The 19,989-nt window shown below is 48.1% G+C and overlaps 1 protein-coding gene across 1 annotated transcript in view; it reads left to right on the forward strand.

Moving 5' to 3' along the window:
* Positions 1-5,703: 5,703 nt before the first annotated feature.
* The window catches only part of skia (v-ski avian sarcoma viral oncogene homolog a), a 77,517-nt gene continuing 63,231 nt past the window's right edge, over positions 5,704-19,989 (forward strand). Inside the window, exon 1 of the mRNA XM_008280208.1 lies at positions 5,704-7,079. Within this exon, the coding sequence (XP_008278430.1) occupies positions 6,174-7,079 (906 nt within the window). The 5' untranslated portion in view covers positions 5,704-6,173. The remainder of the gene's footprint in view (positions 7,080-19,989) is intronic.

Raw genomic sequence — 19,989 nt, forward strand, 5'->3', positions numbered from 1 at the left:
GGCACTTCACTAAAGAGAAAGGACCGCTTAAATACGTAAAAGCCTTGGTATGCTTCAAACTAAGAATCTGTCAGCTGCTCTGACAGTGAGTGAAACCTTTCAACAGCAAAAACTCTGGAAGGTTTCCAAGAATTGTTGTAAAAGTCAGACTACAGTGTGTGGTTTGGTGCGCTCAGGGGGTGACTGGCTGCAATCTACCACCTGTCCACAGCCTGTACACCCCCAGAACCTTGAGTTGGGCAGGAAACATTGTGCCAATGCCTCCCACCCCAGTCACAAACTTACAGAGACACTTCTCTCCAGCAGGAGGCTGTGGTCCATCAGAACCAAACTCCACACCTCATCAACAAGGGCTCGGACCCCTGCCTACAGCGGTTTCTGATCCTGTTCAGCCCTGGGCTCTTTTTCAGGCCTCTGCTCCAAAATGACATCCCATAATAAAAAACAGTCTATCTCTGCAACCACAAGGTCTATCTGAATAATTCTGGTGTCATAATAAAAGGAACACTTGTAAGATTTGTTCAGATGTGTAAATATCAGTATATATGTTCCTGGTTCAGAGGAAATGAAGACGGCACACAGTGCTTTCAGGATGATGATGATGTTTGTAGTGATCCAGCTGCAGCTCTGAACCTCTCCCACATCACAGACAACATGTGAACATTGTGACTCTGATAAAGTGAAGCAGAACAACATCAGAGAGTTTTTAGTCCAGACGGTTCAGGCGAGCTCTCATTCTGGCTCACTGGTGACCATCTGAATGTTCTCATGTACAATCTATATATTCCACTAGTATATCACTGATGGTGTTCAATACATCCACATACAGCAGCTCTTTAGTTTCCTGAACATCCAACCAGACCGCTGTCTGTGTTCCGCGTCCTGATGCTGCTCAGACTGCTGTGGAGCTCCTGTGGTGACGCAAGGCTCTATCTCCGTCATGATTGGTCGGTTTCAGTGATTGACACCGCCTTTCAATCGCTAGAGCCAATAGAGTGTAGCGACAGCCACCAACATGAGATTGACAGCACTGTTAGCCAATCAGAACCAGCAGGACGCCATCTTGAAGCCGAGCCGCTTGCTGAGCGAGTGTTCCCTCCTTAGCTCCCTGAGGCTAACGGAGCCTCCAAAAGACGCCCGGAATGATTTCAGTGTAACACAGAAAGTAGTACGAACTGCGTCCGGTGTGCATTTACCGATAAAATAAACGTTTCATGGCTGAACAGCGAAGGTAAGAGACACGTTACAGCTCCAGTTTGGGTTTGTGCTGTTCTTTAAGTTGTTTCTCGCTGATGCTTTGATCTCAGAGAGCTTTGATGGACGTGTCTGGACTCTGTGGACCGTCTGGTTCCGTCTGAGGGCTGTTGGAGCGTTTAGCATAAAGCGCTGGAGCCAGAAATGAGGCGAGTGGGTTGACTGGGTGGCGCTATGTCGATGTACATGTGTGATAATTCATTTAGCTGGTGAGGCAGCCTCTGACTAAACATCACTCAGGTCAGTTAGCTTAGCCGGTTCCATGGTCAGGGGTCGTGCAGTAGCAGAACCAAAGCTTTGGACTAGACGTCCACTGACTGAACTGCTGCCATGTTACTGACATTTAAGCCACAATGTAAGAGTGACATGTGATCAGTAGCCTTTGGGTGTCTGTGTTGGCCGGCAGGTTTCCTTTTAGTTGTTTATTTATCGATATATATATTTAATTTACAGGCTGCAAGGGGGACCGGTGGTCAGCAGGTCGCCGGTTCACGTCCCGGTGAGGAGACCCGGGATCTTCCTGCGTGGAGTCTCCATGTTCTCCCCGTGCAGCGTGGGTTCTCTCTGGGTAAGGTCTCTACCCCACCATGTTAAGCGCTATGTGATGACATATGCTGTAAACTGCGCTATACAAATAAAATTGAATTGAATTGATGTTGTTCTGCCTTTCATGTGCCTTTTATTATTGATGCTATTTAACCTTCAACCTTGGTTGCTTCAAATGGACTCTAAGAATAATTTAATGTGACAGTTGGCTTGGTGTCTGGATCAGTTAAAGTACTGATGTGTTATGCAGACTGTGGAATGATAGAGTAGCTTCATATTCAATGCAGTGTTTACTGTGATGAAGAAAAGGAGAATAGTACGAGATACATTCAGCAAGACCTCCATGTTCAACACCAGCAGCAGATAGTGTGGGTCGACATCAAAACTGTACAGCTGTCCAAAAACAAATAAGAATTTCAAAACCACAAGGAGAAAGAAGGGCAAGAAAGAAAATTTGTAAGTAAATGATGAGCACAGATGAGCTCATGGGGGAAAAAGGGGAGCGAGCAGGAGGACAAGCGCTGCATGTTGGCAACATTATGAATCATTGAAAATGAGGCTTGGCATACACTGCACACTGTCTAGCAGCTCTGGCCTTGATAGGACGAGAAGCCCGAAGGAAGCACAAGCTTTTCATCTCACTTGTATCCATACTGCGTACTGTACACACACAGTACGCTAGTGTAGTACCGCAGGCCCACGTCCAGCTGCTGGTGCTCAGCTGAAAGGACGGCATCAGGACGACTGATAAGACCAGTGGAGGCTCTGGTCCCCTGAGGACTAGTCACATATCTGACAGCCCAGCGCTGTGGGTCCAACACATCACTGATCACTGTGCTGCTCAATACATGATGGAATTATCAATATGTATATATATATATATATATGGGCAGATATAGACTGGATTTATACGTCACGTTTTTCACTTGTAGGTTTTAACTGAGGGCTGGTGGTTAGCACCGTTAGCGCCTCACAGCTAGAAGGTCGCCGGTTGGCGTCCCGGTGAGGACACCCGGGATCTTCCTGCGTGGAGTCTCCATGTTCTCCCCGTGCAGCGTGGGTTCTCTCCGGGTTCTCCGGCTTCCTCCCACAGTCCACAAACATGCTGAGGTTAATTGGTGATTGTAAATTGTCCGTAGGTGTGAATGTGAGTGTGCTTGGTTGTCTGTCTCTAAGTGTAGCCCTGTGATAGACTGGTTACCTGTCCAGGTGAACCTGCCTTCACCCTGAGTCAGCTGGGATAGGCTCCGCCCCCCATGACCCTGGTGAGGATGAAGGTGTAGAGATGATGGATGGATGGAACCATTAAGTGTGTGAATGTGGTTACGCTCTCACACTGTAATGTTTTTGTAAAGTAGGATAAATGTTTTCTTTTCCTCGTCTCGTAGGCATTTAAAGAACAAAGAAAAGAAAAGCATTTTAATTTTTATTTTACTTGACATTGAGCTCATTTATTATTTTTTAAAATCTTAACTGATCCATTTTTAAGTAGTTAATGCACAGAAGCCTCAGGCGAAGTCGTATGAATCCACGTGTTGCTTTAAGATGCAGCTATATTAGATTATATTGAGCTAATCTGTTTTAAAATGTAATCAGTTTGCTTCTACTGTTGAGTGCCAAGTGATCGGAAAATGGTGTATTAGTTATCATAGTATAATTAATTTGGTGTGAAAATATCAGAATATATTGAACAGCGCCCATCAGTGTACACCCAAACAAACATATTCAAAATTACTTTTTCAGGTAAAAATCCAACAATCAGCTGTCTAATTTTTAGCCACTTTTCTTTGAGCTGAGAAGCTGATCAAACAATAAATAATTCCTGCTCTGGAGGGCTGCTTGGTTTCTCACTACTTACAGTCATAATAAAAGGAGCGAGAGTGGCCCAACAGGCCCAAAGACGGTTCAGCTGCCTAAACCTTTATTCCAACTGATTTCTCACAGATTCTCATTTAATAGGAGCTCACAGCATTTCCACATGTACAGTCACAGATAGAACCTGAGATGTTTGCCCTGTTCCCTGCTGGCCTGCAGTGGAGGATCATCCCCGGCCTGAGCCCCACTCCCCCACCCCCTGATGCTGCTGCCATGCCTGCAGTTGCAGCAGGGTTTGGCTAGGGGACGCCACATGAACAGCAAACTGCTCCATCAGCACTGGAGTTGAACTTGCTCTGGACACATGACCCACAGGGTTCCTGAAGCCGGACTGTTAGTCAGTAACAGTATTTCTTCTTTATTTTCACCTCTGCACTGCAACATTAAAACTGTGAGGGATGAAGTGCCTCTGCCTGCCCTCTGGATGCACACACACTAACGATCTGTTATCAATAGATCTGCAGGATTGTGTAGTCTTTAAAGAGTTGCAGGAATCACATTTAATAAAAGACAAAAATTAAAATTCTAAAAATCCAATGTTTGTACATTCACTCTGGACTAGTTTTTCTGCTCCCTAACAGTTTGCAGTAGCTGTGAGGAACAAAACCGAATAAATAAATAAAGATCCTGTCATTTCATTAGCAGGATTGTTTCTCAAGGTCTCCGATACATGGAACTTGTTTATTCGCCGCCTCTTGCCAAACATTTTTTAACACATTCAAGCAGAAGGGAAAATAAATAAACCGCAGTCACTAGTGTAATTTGCGTTTCCTCTTCCAAAGCTAAATTTGTCATGTCTCGCAAAACACCACCCATCCTCTTTCGACTTTTTTTTCTCTCTCTCTCTCCGCAGCCGTGAACCAAATGATTCACAGAAACGCTCTATTCTCCTGCTGCGTTCGTGGCCCCATGGGAAAGGTGGGAAATATGAGATCTCCGTGTGTGGAAACCTCTTTCAGCCCTGACGTCAACACGGCCGCGTGGAAAACTTCACGCTGATCTCAGAAAACAAGCGGACAGATGTGTGGTGAGAGTCTGCCTGCGTTCTGTCCTGAATATTGTGCTGCAATTTCCCATAAAGCCTGAACGCAGCACCGTTACTCACTGGTTTTTAAATCGTTTTTGAAACCAAACAGTTATGTCAGGAACTATTACAAATATAGTGCAATTGTTAGAAACCTCAGTGAAGTCACGTATTTAGGTAGGTTAAGAACGTAGAATGTGTCTTCAAAATGAAAAAACTAACAGCATTTTTAAAAAGTGCTCAGTCTTAGTCCTTTACAGTCATTGATTCAGTTCGTGTCAGCATCCTGTAGTAAACCTGGCCTACTGATTATGCTCTTTTATTTTACTCTAACAGTAGTCTAATATATAAATGTTAAATACAGCTCATGTCGTCCAGTTTGAACCAGTTTAAGCTTCACATGTCTGCAGTAAAAGTAGTGCAGTGTTTCTTGTCCTTCAGGTCTTCCACTGAAGTACACGAATAGAGCAGCATGCAGCGGAAACACTTGAGTAAAGTACGAGTATTTATTTACTTTCCAGGACGCGTACAGTAAACATCGGCTGTATTTTGTATTTTTTTCTTTCCTCCGTGTGACTTTGAACGCAGCGTCCGTCTTCTCTCCCTTCGCCTCGGTTTGTCTTCTTCTTCTCTGCAGGGCAGGGCAGTGCGCGCGCGCGCGTCCGTGCCCGCGTGTGTGTGTATGTGTGTGTGTGGGTGCGCGCGCGGGAGGGAGGTAGGGAGGGAGGGGAGGGGGTGACGGCTTGTTCCTGGAAGAGCCCGGCCTGCCTGCAGAGTCACTCACATTCCTGGCCGGGATTCAGTGACTGAGCCAGACACACAGACACGGAGGGAGGAGGGAGGGGGCGCGCGCGCGACAGAGAGAGACCTAGACGGAGCTAGCGCGCGAGGAGGGAGAGAGAGAGCGAGAGAGAGAGAGAGAGAGAGCCACAGACTGTGAGGGGAGAGAGAGAGCGAGCGGGCGCGCGGCGGGCTGGCTCTCAGACTCCTCATCTCCATACCGTCAGAGTGAACTGCGGGGGCAGACGGAGCGCAGCGCTGCAGTCCTCGACAGCGGAAAGAGCCTCAAATAAGGATTCTGTGTGTTTTGTTTTTTTCTCCTCTCCTCCATCGAGCCGTATCGATCCTCACCTCCCGCTCCTGCTTCATTTTCGCCTACTTTGTTTTGGAATTGGACAAACGGAACTTTTCGCTTCTCTCCACTTTGGGAAGCCGTCTTCTCCTCCAGATATGGACAGTCGGCGGCGACCTGCCACAGGGAGCGAGCGGCCGGTGTTCGCTCTGTAGTCACGGGAGGAGAGCTGTGAACTCGCGTCTGGCACTTTTTTTCTTTTCCTGGATGTTTCATGAAGCGCTTCGCAATTTTGGTCAATTCTGGGACGCCGCGGATTTACCAGGTTCAGGATCGGATAGCTACTCGTGATTCCCGGTCGACAGCAGGAAGGATTTACGCTCCTAAAGTTGCAGGAAAAGCATGGAGACTGTAAGTCGGCAGAGCTTCCAGCCTCATCCGGGACTGCAACAAACTCTCAAGCAGTTTCACCTCAGCTCTATGAGCTCTCTGGGCGGACCTGCGGCTTTCTCTGCCCGGTGGCAACATGAGCTGCTCTTCAAGAAGGACGGTAAGGAGCCCGAGCCGGTTCTGCAGCATCTGCCGCCCCCCGTGATGCCGGGCCCGCTGTTCATCCCGTCGGACCGCTCCACGGAGAGGTGCGAGACGGTGCTGGAAGGCGAGACCATCTCGTGCTTCGTGGTCGGCGGGGAGAAGCGCCTGTGCCTGCCGCAGATCCTCAACACGGTGCTGCGGGACTTCACCCTGCAGCAGATCAACTCGGTGTGCGACGAGCTGCACATCTACTGCTCCCGGTGCACGGCGGACCAGCTGGAGATCCTCAAAGTCATGGGGATCCTGCCCTTCTCGGCGCCGTCCTGCGGCCTCATCACCAAGACGGACGCCGAGCGGCTCTGCAACGCCCTGATCTACGGAGGCGCCTACCCGCCGCGCTGCAAGAAGGAGCTGAGCGGAGGCTCGCTGGAGCTGCAGTTCACCGACAGGAGCTTCAAAGTCTACCACGAGTGCTTCGGCAAGTGCAAGGGTTTGTTCGTGCCGGAGCTGTACACCAGCCCGAACTCAGCGTGCATCCAGTGCATGGACTGCAGACTCATGTACCCGACCCACAAGTTCGTGGTGCACAGTCACAAGGCGCAGGAGAACAGGACTTGCCACTGGGGCTTCGACTCGGCCAACTGGAGGGCGTACATCCTCCTGGGCCAGGATTACACAGGGAAAGAGGAGAAGGCTCGTCTGGAGCAGCTCCTGGACGAGATCAAGGAGAAATTTGACTTCGCCAACAAGTACAAGAGGAAAGCATCATCCAGGGTGAGTTGATCCCCACCTAGAGACCCCCTGGAGCTCTGCTCTGTCTTCTGTATAAATTACAGGATGCACTGCAGCTCGTGTTAGTTGTTGCTGTCTTTTACTTTCCTGCTCTAATTACTTACAATGCATTATACTGAACTCCCCTTTAAGACCACGGAGCTTGTTTTTAGGTTTTCCTTTGAGTACAGTTTAATCCACACGTTCAGATGCACGAACATCCAGCAGGATGCTCCATAAAGTGTAGTGTGGTACCCTGGACCCTGCCTGGGACGGGAACGAGTCTCCAGCACAAATCCACTATCTGCCCCAGCTCCACAGAAAACTGAACATTTAGCTCTGAGTCTGTGGTTCTGGAGGTCCCAGTCGTCTACTGGGACAGTCGACAATCAGTAACTTTACATTTTAAGGGATCACTTCTATCAATATCAATATTTCCAAAGTCCACCTGGTGCTGAGTCCCGGTCCGCTCTGTGTGCTGTGTGCCTGGGTTATCACCTCCATATTGCTGCTAATTGGGCCTCATCCAGCAGTGACAACAAAACGCCTCTGGTGGCAATAAAGCCATTATTTCCCCCGTGAAACACCTTTTATACTCACGTTTATGGCTGTGTACAGTAAATACAATCTCATTTAGCCGCAAATGGCTCAATGGGAAATAGTAAACAACAGTTTTGGGGGGAGGGGGGGTGTAGCGTAGATGAAACAGACATCCAGATGCATGTTGGGATGTCATTTGTGTCCCGTCTTCACATTTCTCACACTGTTCGTAGAAGTCCTCTGGCTGCATGTGTGTGTTGTCAGTGGGAGGACTGTTAATGTGACTAAACTGTTTGTGAAACTTGTGTTGTTATTAAATGTATGTCATGTGGAGGTTTAATCCTCACAGGTGTTGGTTTTGAAGGCTTTTCTTGTGTCTGCATCCTGAGCTTCTGAAATGTTTAAATAATCTGAATGAGAGCGTCTGAGCAGGTTCTCATGCTGCATATTCTCTGTTTTCTACTGAAGAGAAGGAGTCTATTCCACGCTTCCCCGGCTCTGCTTCTTTTTTTTAACTGACTGTAGAAGTGTATGGAGGAATTATAATCTGCACTGTGGTGGAAGATTTTGCAGAGGGAACAGTTGGGTGGCAGACTGATAAAAAGAATCCCACCCCCACCCCACCCTTAGGAGAAAAAGGCTAGTGCAGCCATTTGCATGAACTGTTACACATGAATGGAGCTGATGAAGCAGGGTTTAGAAGTATTGTGGTGGAAACATAATATGATCCCAACAAAGGAGAGCATTCAGCAAACATCAGAACCCCCCCCACCCCTCTAAAAAACATCCACTGACCCCAGGCCAGCCACCCACCTCTGACATACACGCATTCACACTAATCCTCCCCCCTTGCCAACTTTTTCCTCCCATCCGACTGAAACCACGGCGGACCTCTGAGGGCAGCAGACTTGTTGATGAGGGACAGAAAGCAACTGCAAAGTGTTTACAAGCAGCTTCCCTCCACTTCTCCGCTGGGGCTTCTTTCACAAGAATTTGCCAAAGAAAGAGAAATCAGGGAGACCCTTGAAGTCCTGAAGAGTGCCAAAGTCCTGCCATGCATGGTGAATACCCACTCTTGGCACACACTTTTATTCAGACTCGAGTGGGCACACCTCAAGGACCTCCACTTTCAGGGGCCTCTTCTGTTTTTATAAGTGCCGATGGGGCACCCAAGTGTTAAGCCCAAGGCTCATTTGAGCCTATACCCAGCTTTTAATTCGACTCCTCCTTTTTTCCCTCAAGCACCGCGCTTCAAGAAACGCTAATGAGGGAATACGTGCCGGTTGTGAGTTGAGGAACATTGCTAGACTTATGACAACAGAGCTCCCTTTTGTCAGCACATTTCAGCGCAGCCATGGAACTCTGAAAATGTTCTCGGAGGATGTGAGGCAAAGCGCTCGTCGTGCCGCCTCCTACCTTTCAGCACAGCAGAAAATGCCATCATCTGTGTGTGCTGTCAGCGGCGGAACCAGGCGGATCTGTGAATATTAATGAGGCTGTTGCCAAAGTTTCAGCAGCAGTCTCGCATGCAGACAGACGCAGGAAGTGATATTGCTACACTTCCCTTCTTGCAGACGCTCTTTTGAAAGTTTCCCTCCCAGACACACACACACACACACACACACACACACGCCTAGATCTGAATCACAGACCGCTTGAGTAAAAATACGTCTTCACTTTTTTTTCCCCTGCAGTTGTGGAAGAAGTGTTAATTTGCAGTTTATTCTCCTTTCTTATCTGGGAGGATGCGGGCCACGGCGTTGTCGTAAACAACGCGAGCAAACCCAGTAAACTATCCAAGTGTTTAAATTAGTTTATGTGCTGGGTGTGGAGCACTTCTTCTTCTTCTTCTTGGCCGTGCTCATGCCAGCCCTGAGCTGCGAGTTTTTTGGTTTCTGGCTGGTACACATGTGGGTGGTACACATAATCAGTGGCTTTCCGCATCAGGATGTTTAGATAAGGATTGCGGCTGCAGATTTAGTATGTTTCTAACTTTATAATTCGCCCTCAAGATGATGTGATTTCTACACAATCCGTCTGTTTAAGGGAGATATGAGAAAGAGAATTGTGGGTGTGGGTGGGGGGTGCTGAGGGTGGAGGGGGCGCTTCTCCTGGAGCCAGCCAGAGCTTTGACTCATGCTTGGTTCAGAACCAGCAGGTTTACGTCAGAGTCTTTCTTTTTTTGGGACCTTCCTAAATGGCGAAGATCCTGTCTGTGTTCTCAGCAGCTCCTTCAGTTTGCTGAAACGGAGCAGCTTGAAGTTGTGGAGTTGATTTATTTATTTTTTTGGATGAATGCTCATTCATCAGAGGCAGTCGGTGTGTGTGCTTACATTCCAGACCTTTCCATTCCAGGCCGCTCCCTCTGAGAGGTGAAGATGTTTTAAACAACTGTTACACGAAGACGCTCCTGACTGGGCTTGAATGAAACGCGCCTCTGTGCAGGCATGTCCGTACGTCTGAGCGCCGCGCCGACTCGGCTCAAAACAGAAATGCAAATCCACATTTCCTCCTCGTGATTCATTTTTCTTCTGTAGTGGTGGGAAGTGATTGTTTGGAGATAAATGGGAATCCAGCGAGAACAATGCAGCGGGGTGGAAGCCTCTCTGTGTTTATGCTCCACATATGCGATGCTACTGTGCTGACACACAGCACATTCTTGCAGGCTGTGTCCATGTGTGGCTCCGCGTACAAAAGGCTGACTGGTCTCGTAACGCACAAATATCAAATATGGAAGTGGCGTTTTAATTTTTAGTTCTTGACGATTGTCAGATATGCAGAGGTTAAAGCTTCCCCGTTTTACTTCCACGACCAGCCCTGCCCCTGAAAAGCCCCCGCTCCTGCTTGGGATATCTGGCCTCCAGCTGAAGGGGCCGCTTGTTTCAGGAGGGGAGGTGGGGCTGCGGCGGTGGTGGGGGCTCAGAGGAAGTGAACTCCCAGAGGGGATATAGGCCATGTCCTGTTTCATATGCAAGGCGCAGTGTTGGCTAAGCCTGCTGACAGCCAGCCATGTCCACACGGTGGACAGGACAACAGCTGGTAGCTGTGCATTTCAATGGCTGCTGGGCCAATATTTCCATTCTCTTTTTAGGAGTGTTTGGCTAAATGTGAGCGTTTTAAATGTGCACAGGAGAGCTTCAGTGTGTCCTGATTGTGTGGGTGTGAGGGAAAAGTTGTTTTTTTTACAGATTCCATGCTGCATTTTCTGCTTCTCCTTTTCACTTATCACATAGTAGAGTTTGTGCTCTGGACTATGGAAAGTAGGAAGCCACCGATTCCACTGGGCCCGTGCACTGAGTTCTGCTGAGTGGGTATCTGATGGAGGACAGTGGGTCGGCGCTGCGAGGCGTGGCCGAGGGGCGGTGAAGTCAATGCCATATGGACATTCAAGTGTCTTTATATCAAGTGTGATTGAAAACTCAGCTTTCTGAGCTCAGAGTGACAGAACGACACAGAAAGTCCTGCTCAGTGGAGCCGACTTCAGGTTCTGTGTTGTGTTGCCAGTGACTGGCTCTTAATATACAATTTGGGTTGACCTGAAGGAATGAAATGGATTTTGAGAAAAAGCGCCGTCTTCTTCACCTTTTTATCGATTGTAATTACTCTTATGCTCGTGGAAATCACTTAACACAAGGATGTTTGATTAGTAGATATGTTTTTGTCCTATAAAGTATTTGCTCATTGCTCTCTGCTTTTCCAAACCTCTTCCAATGTTCTCCTTCTATGCAGAAAATTAACAGCAAAAACTACATTTATTTTGCTTTTTCTCTCCCCTGCTGGAAAAATTGCTCAGTGAGCAGAGACTTCGCTCCGAGTCTCCTCCGTGAAAACTTTGAGGAACAATAGCGCTGCGAGATGAGAAGTCAGCGCCACGGTTGTTTGATGTGTTTTTAGACGTCTGTCTCAGTCTGTTTTCACCACCGCTGCAGACGGGAGAGCCCTGCAACCAGAACCAGGGAGAACCAGAGTGGAGCAGGTTGTATAGCTCGCTGGGTTTGTCTGGAAAATTTTTCAAAAGGCTGCCATTGAAGTAGCAGTGGAAAATGAATTAAGTGCAGCGATTCTTTTCATACGGCACGTCTCCCTGCCAGAAGCTGTTTATTCCAAAGCCTTTAAACTGGTATGAACAAAAGAGCTTTTTCCCAGTTGCTGCAGGACTGGGCACCAGGGAAGGCAGCATCAGTTTGGAGTATGTTGTTGTCACTAGCAGGGTCAGTCCACGAACACCTGTGCATCATCCAAAATGCTGCTTGATAACTAACATTTACGCAGGAAGCTCGGTTGGCTTCATTGAGGCCGCTTCATCAGAGCGTAGTGACAAACCTCAGCACCGTTTTGAATTGAAAGTAAATGCCTCTGAGGAGCATCGAGTACCAAAACTAGCACCGAATATAAGATATGAGATGACAAACATCAAAGTAGCAGTGACCTTGTTCTGGTCCAGGTGTGGTGGTGCTCACTAAAACTCCAGGAAGTCATCAAGTTCCTTTTAACCAACAACACAACAAGCCAAAGTCACTGTTTAAGATTTTATGGCTGTTTTTCAGAGTTCTGATCAGTTTTACTGAGCATGATCGGACCTGTAATGTTCTGGCAGGTGTGAAGCTTGTCATCTCCTAATGGGGCAAAGTGGGCCGCCGCTTTAGCTCACCTGGTTGAGCAGGTGACCCATAAACATGGGCTCTAGTCCCCGATGCAGCGGCCGTGGGTTCAAGTCCCGCTCATGGCCCTTTGCTGCAGGTGCTTCCTCCACTTTCCTGTCTCTGTCTCGACTGTCCCATCTAATAAAAAGGTAAAGAAACTAATGGGGAGATGTGAATTTAAGCCACGACTCACATGAAGTTTCACCTGGTCCTGGTTGTGTTAGTTTAATTAATTACAACATTAAGAGTTGTTTTATATTCACAGGAGGCACCGACAAAAAACAAAAAACTGTTAAGAATGAATGACTGTTCTTTGATATGGTAAAGCCCTGAAGAAGGAGCTCAAAACCCTCACAGGTATTTCTGACCAAAAGTCTGATTAAAGAGGAGGAATCAGGGAGGAGATCAATAGCCCTCATCGCCTGCCCTCCCATCCCCCGTCTCCCCCGACTTCGCCGGTTTCTCCGTCCAGCGGCAGCGTTTTATTGTGACAAATGGATGGAGCAGCCCATGGAGTGCTTCATGAAGAGCCGGCCAGGGAGGACTGAGCACTGCATTAATATACCTGCCTATAAGTCAGTCTGTCTGGGGGAGGAGACACAAGGCAGGTGGGAAAAAACAAATAGACCAGGCTCTGTGGGGCTACCTACCACCTATCTGCTCATCCATTCAAAGAAGATGAAGGGAAAAACAGTCCCTAACAAGTAATCCATTTTGCTGTTGTCGTAGGCAACCATGCATGCGAGTTGTCTGGGAAAGTGGTACACGCAAAGCTCAGAGCACATCAGAGCGAGGAGCATGCGCTGAAGTCAACTGTTTCTTCCTCTCGCTCTTGAAACCCCGTCAGAATATTCATGGCCGTCCGATAAAGCGTGAAACCAACACTCGGCTTACTGGGGCTATTCTTAAGTCTTTCTCATCGGGATTATTGCGAGAGCTGCACGGAAGGAGGAACCCAGTGACCTCCTCCAGGTGTTGCGTGGAAAAGGAGGTCTTTCTTTGTCGGATGGTGAAATCCGATGTCTGGCCCGACTGCGAGCTCGCGAGCGACACTCTGTCAGTTTTTTTGTGGCCATTCAATATTGATAGTAGGTTACTGTAGGCGATGAGGTCCGGCGTGTTTATTTAATGAGAGGCTCTCTGAAATATTCATCGACACACATGGCTCTGTAAGACCAGCTATTGCTATAACTACACATCTCCCAAGCACCAGCCTCTTATCGCTGGCCTCCTTTAACCCATCCTGGGACGCTCAGGTATCAGGCTGGTGCAGAAGAGGCAGAAACAGATGTGGAGACCAAACGATTGATCGATGCAGTGACTGATGTTGGTGATTTGAAGGTGGAATGATTTCTAGTTTAAGAGGTCGGACCATTTTTTTAACACCAAAGCAGGCTTATGGTTGGACCAGCTGATGAAAACATGTGGGTTTATGAGTGGAAAGCCGTCCTTGTGAGGCTGAGTGGTGGGATTCAGGGCTGGTAGGGGTTTACTTTTTTGCTGTGTCAGTTTAGGAGCACCTTTTGTTTATGACAGCAATGTGGGCCACTGGAGTTACCCCCCACCCCCCTGTCCCTCCCCCATATGGTTTTAAGAGCAGCCCAGCATCACATGACCTTTCCCTTCCCCAAAAGAAGAAGAGGTGACCCTCTCTTGTAGCGTCGTGGCCAATCGCGTGCTGCCGAGCAACTCCCACGGGGCAGATAGCTGCCTCTCACACACAATACTATTAAATACATTAACATCCACCCGCACCGCCATGTAATGAAACTGATGCTTACAAGACAGGTTTTGTTTCAGGTTTTGGCCGTACCTCACGTATCTGCGTGTGGGACACATGGGAACATTTGACTTGCAGAGGCATCCTCTGCATCATTTGGAGTGCGATCGTGCGCGGCGCTGGTCGAGTGTATGATTCGCAGCCGTGCAAGCGCATGTGTGTACGCTTGTTTTGTGCCTGGATCAGCTGTAGGAGCTGTAGGAGGAGATTAGCATGAGCTCACTGCCTACTCATTTCCATCCCCATCTGCCTGTCTCCCACAGTGATGCTCCCCCCGCCCCCATCCCCAACCACACACACTACAGCTACACAAGCACAGACAACCACACAGCAGCCAGAGCCCACCCCCACAATGCTGCCTAAGTCTTATAATGAATACAGAAGCAGACAGAATCACGTGCAAACACATACACACAGCCCTGTCAGCTGTACCGGCAGCACGTAGCACACCATCGACCAAGCATGGCCGAGAATATCCTCCCGTAGCGCCGTGTCAGGAGCCACCGGTCCCTCCTCAGGCTACCTGGACAGCAGTCCATAGGTGGACTCTTATCTCCTGAGGGTGTCTCCTTTATCGTCTCAAAAGTTTGGGGACAGGTAGAGACAGAAAGTAGATACGGGGATTTTCAAGCTAATAATAAGCTGTGCTAATCTCATTTCTGATTGAACTGGCACAGTTCCTTCAAGACGGAAGCTGCCAAGTTAACTCAGCAGCTTTGCAGAAATCGAGTGGAGTGATGGCGATAGCAGCGAGAGACGTGGGTTTTTATTTTAGAAGAAGAAGCACAGCAGAAAAATCTTTGTATACGTGACTTAGAATAATAAACACATCCGTGAGTGCAGAATTACACCGTTAATAAAGCTTTTTACTTCATACATCCCTTCTTATTTCTCCCATTGGAAGAGGCATCGACATCATTTTATTCTTGTGGAAGCACTAATCTGAAACTCTGAGATGTGACTCCCATCAGCATCGTTTACCACCATGTAGTGCGTCGTATACAAGGCTGAAGGGAAAGAGGATTAACCTTCGCCATCACCAGCCAGCAGTGTTTTTCCCATGTGGCTTATCTTCACCATCACTGTGGTACGAGGCAGAAATCAAGGAACTCTGTGACAGTAATGACTCGGTGTATACGACACACAATGATTTTCATCCCGGAGAGGTTGCAGGTTTGTTCTGGATGTGTCTGAGTTTCTTTGAGCACAAACCCAGTTCACAGAGCTTTCACCTTTTTCTTCTTTAGAGCACAAATGTTTTGTGTGAGGGGGCATTAAATACTCCACCACCCCCTTTTGAAATAATGGCGTGTCAGCTCCTCAAACAAGCATTCGGCGGCTGGTCCAAAGGCAGACATTGAGAAGAGAGTCTGAAAGGGCTTGAGGTGTATTTTGTGTTGTTGTAAAGCCAGGCTGGGTCCTGAGAAAACTCTTTGTTGTGTCATCAAGGGATGGGGGGTGGGTGACACCGGCTTGGCCTCAGCCATGTGGAAGGGCAGCTCCCAAGAGCTCGGTGGAGCATTGTTGTGGGAGCATGGGATGATGATAGTGGTGTGTGTGTGTGTTGGGGGGTGGGTGCTGGGGCTGGCTATCCATTGTCACCTCTTCTGTGGTGGGTATCAGCTGTGGATCTGTGATTGTGGAACAGATACAGGCCATGGCCCACCCCCACCCTCCGTCGCTGGATGGTCACTGCTCCCAAAGTGTCTGAGTCATGGACCAGTGCTCATTGTTTGCCTCCCCTCCTCCATCCTCACGGTTGGGTCTGTTTGCTCATCTTTCCTTGGGGTGTCATGGCTGTCCATCACAAACAAACACACGGTGAGCTAGCCACGATTAGCAAAATATGTTTCAGTCGATCATTTCACCTCTGCAGCTCTGTGACAGGGATCGAGCTCGCTCTCAGGTTTGTAGGTCGGCCAGAACATTTAATGAAGACATTGTGATTTTACTGATCAGTGCTGTAATTAGAACTTGAATTAGAGGAAAGTGATGCGGTGGATTTAACCAGAAAATTTAAGAAACGACTATCTGATGCTTAGATTCGACATCTGTTACGGTCGCGTTGGAGTCGGTTTGTCCAATGATTTTTTTGACTTTTTTAACTATTGTAGGGCGGCTTTGGCTCAGGTGGTAGAGCGAGATGTCCTCCAATCACAAGGTTCGATCCCCGGCCCTCCACAGTCCAAGCGTCCGTGGGCAAGACACTGAACCCGAAGTGGCTCCCAATAGCAGCTCTGTTGGTGTATGAGTGTATGTGAATGGGTGAATGAGAAACACACTGTAAAGCGCTTTGGATAGAAGCGCTATAGAAGTGCAGACCAGACCATTAACTATGCAACCAAATGCAGCTCCATTAATGTCTAGTCCTACTCTGAAAATAATTCAGTGTCAGTTCAAAACAGGGCTGGCTGATAAAACAATCATGATATGGACCTGCAATATGCACTTGGTTGAAAGAAAATAGTTTGATAGCGTATATATAGTTTCTCTTAAATGAATTGAATGCAAACTACCATAAAGTATATATAGATAAGACAGATATATAGACAGGTTACATGAACATGCTAATGTAGCGTGCTACTCCCCGTCACCCTCCCTGTCGACTCCTGTGCAGGTCTAGTCCAGGGTTACCTGTTCCCCTCATCACCCCCATGTACACTGATAAATACACTGAAGTGGCTGAAGTCAGAGTAAAGTGATTACATGTAAAGAATCAGAAAACATGCCTCAAATGTCTCCTTTCCTGCACACCTGTAGTTTATACCAGCAGGGTTAACAGTATTAGAGGAACATGGTGATGCATTCAGAAAGTTCATTTTCTGAGCTGCATGATCTTGAGAAGAATGCACCACAAGCTGCAGGTTTTCACACTATTTATTGAGGCTAAACAAAGTTATGAATGAAGCATTTACTCAGACGCTGCAGCAGATTCTGCACCGTCTTGCAGGTCTTTTCTCGGAAAAGGAGTGTCTTCCTGACAGCACGATGTACAAACACCTCTGAGCCGTACTTTTGTTTAGTCTGCTCTGACTCATGGTTATGTCTAGCCACTTCTAGCTATGTTAAGGCAGGGTGGGTTAATCTTAAACTGAATTAATCAGGAGGAGAAGTGACCTGCCCAGTGGATCCAACAAGGAAACTTTGTCCTGAACTTTGACTGACTATTGTAACCTTACTCTGTTTATCAGAACAGCCATTTATAGGAAGTACAGTGAGGCCACAATCCAGAGACACAACTGAAAAAGGATTTGGTGTGACCAGAATAGCTGCAGCAAACAGGCAGTTTCAGGAGGACAGATCCAGGGGTTTAAAGTTAAATCAGTCAGTGACGGGCAAGTTTAGGCTGGTTCCTGTAACTGAGTGCAGACTGGAGTGGAGGGTAAACCTCTACAGGAGGAGAGGCATGAAGAAAACCGAGCAGGACGAGACGGCTTTCATTTGCCTCGACACAAACAGAAACACAGTCTGTGAAGTGCAGCCACACCTCGGCTGTAGCGTGTCAGGAAGTCAAGGTGGAGGGCACTGTGTGTGTGTGTGTGTGTGTGTGTGTGTGTGTGTGTGTGTGTGTGAGCACAACGTGGACCTCTAGGTAGAAGCAGCGGCGGGTAGGTTGCAGGCAGCTCAGTTTACTCCTCAGGAATGAAATGTTGGAAACAAAGGCTTATAATGTGGTTAGCATCCCTCCTCCAGGTCGGGCCGTCCCTCCTCCTCCCCTCCAAGTCACCAATCTCCTGAATTAATCCATCCCAGCGTCACTCTGGGAAATGAAGCGGCCATGCAGATGCTAAATAAAACAATATGCTGAAAGGGGATCCCTCCTCCTGGCATGGGCGCCTGCTTCTCAGGTTCAGGAAGCCTTCACCAGGCCCAGACTTGCTTCTCCGCTTTAGGCTACGTCCACACTAATATGTTTTAAAATGGTGTTTTGAAATGGAAGCGATCTCCGTCCACACAGCGTCAGACAGAACCTCCTTCCATACTAGTATGTCTGAATATGCACAACAGGAAGCAGAGGGCTGGTCACTGGTACAAAACATGGAGAGATTTCTTTGCTCAGACCCAATGCAGGGTGCAACTGTGTCTGAAAGTAACACACAAGCAGTCACGGTGGCGGAAAGCATACGCTGGAAGTCATCCGTTATTCTTCACGACGGCTGTCATGTGATGGAGGTGGGACGAATCTGGTGAGAGCTGAGCTTCTGCCCATTCAGACCAGAAAAGTGTTCAAAGCCAACAACACACACTCAGTCATACTCATTTCACTCCTAGAGAGCAGACAATAGACCTCTTGAAGCCCTCGGCAAATAATTAATGTAATTGTAGATCTCTAAGACAAGGTAATGCTCGGAGTGTGTAGCAGAAAGACGTCATTGTGCTCGCCTCCTTCAGAGAAACACCGCCAAGGCTATCCTGAGCTATAAGACATCTGTTTATATAAAGCCCACTGCCATTTATATACGTGGGCTCCCCGTGTGGTGGTGGTGGTGGAGGTGGTGGTGGTCGGACAGGCTGACTTATTCCATGTGACCTCTACCCTTCTCACTGGGCTCATCTGTCTGCCCTGTTTAATTATCTTCTCTCTCTCTCTCTTTCTCTTTCTTTTTTACACACACACACACACACACACACACACACACACACATGCAGACAGAGGTCAGGGCTGCAGCTGAACCTTGCCATCCCCTCCTCCCCACCCACTCCTCTCTCAGTTCCCTCTCTCCAGGCATGACTGCCGGTCGTCTGCATGGCTCTGCAGAGGATTAAACCAGGCGTGTGTGTGTGTGTGTGTGTGTGTGTGTGTGTGTGTGGGTGTGTGTGTGTGTGTGTGTGTGTGTGAGAGCAGTTGTGGTTTGCATAGCAGTCACACTTTTCCCACCGGTGTTATCGCAGCAGCATGTCTCCCACACAAGACTACTTTCTAGGACCGGGGCTGCCTCCTCCTCCGCCCGCCGTCCTGCGGGCTTCACGCCGCCACCGTTCTGTGATGATTAATATCTGGATGGATGTTTGGCTCGACTCGGGGCGTCGCACCTGGTCTCTAGGTTACAGTACCTCGCGTAGCATCTCTCTGTTTGGTGTTTTTATTTGAGCGAGCGTGAAACTATGCCGTTTGCTAACACGCTTGAACAGGAACGCCTGCCTTAGTGAGCTGAGTGAAGTCACTTAGATCTGGTGATGAGGGCTGAAATATTTTTACAAGCTTGAAGACTCATCATGTATGTAAACGGCTTCAATTAACTGTTATAACTAATTAGCATTAAGCAGTTTTCAGTGTCATATCTTAATGGTCAAATTGCAGGAAGTCTCCCAAACAAAGGTGCTCAGATTTAATATGGTGAAATCTAGGGCAGGCTTATGAAGATCTCAGTAAAAACATCTGCCGTATTATTTTCCATATGGCAGCATTGCCAAGTGCTAAGTGTGAGTATTTTACATCCATAGACACAGTCTCATAAAGATGATGAAATGTGAGGATCCAATCAAAGGTTGTCAGACAGATGCTGTATGAAGCCGGCTTGAGGTGTGCACTGCGGTCCCTCTGATCCAGATACAAACCACATGTGATGGTGCGAGTCTGCAGGTCTGAGGGGAGGATGGGAGTCAGCGTTGTGTGAAGCCGCCGGGCCAGGAGGCAGGAGGCAGTGTTTAGTCTCAGCTCAAGGACAGAGCCAAACGTGTTATGTCTGTCTTTTCACTCCTTTTTCTTCTTCCTCTCAACCTTTTCTATGTTTTCTCAAACGGGTTACTTCCCCTGTGTTGAGACCCTCCCTCCTCCACCCCCGGACCCCCACCCCTCGCTGCTTTCACTGGTGGTGGCGAAACCATCCAACTCAGGAAGTGCTGTGAAACATCAGATTCCACTTCCTGCAGCAATCAATACATCTCAGGTCCACACACATCCACAGCACAGACACACATGTTCCTTCTCCCTCTCGCTCTGCCTCAC

This window comes from Stegastes partitus, unplaced genomic scaffold (genome assembly GCF_000690725.1).
Source record: "Stegastes partitus isolate 25-593 unplaced genomic scaffold, Stegastes_partitus-1.0.2 Scaffold185, whole genome shotgun sequence".
NCBI lineage: Eukaryota > Metazoa > Chordata > Actinopteri > Pomacentridae > Stegastes > Stegastes partitus.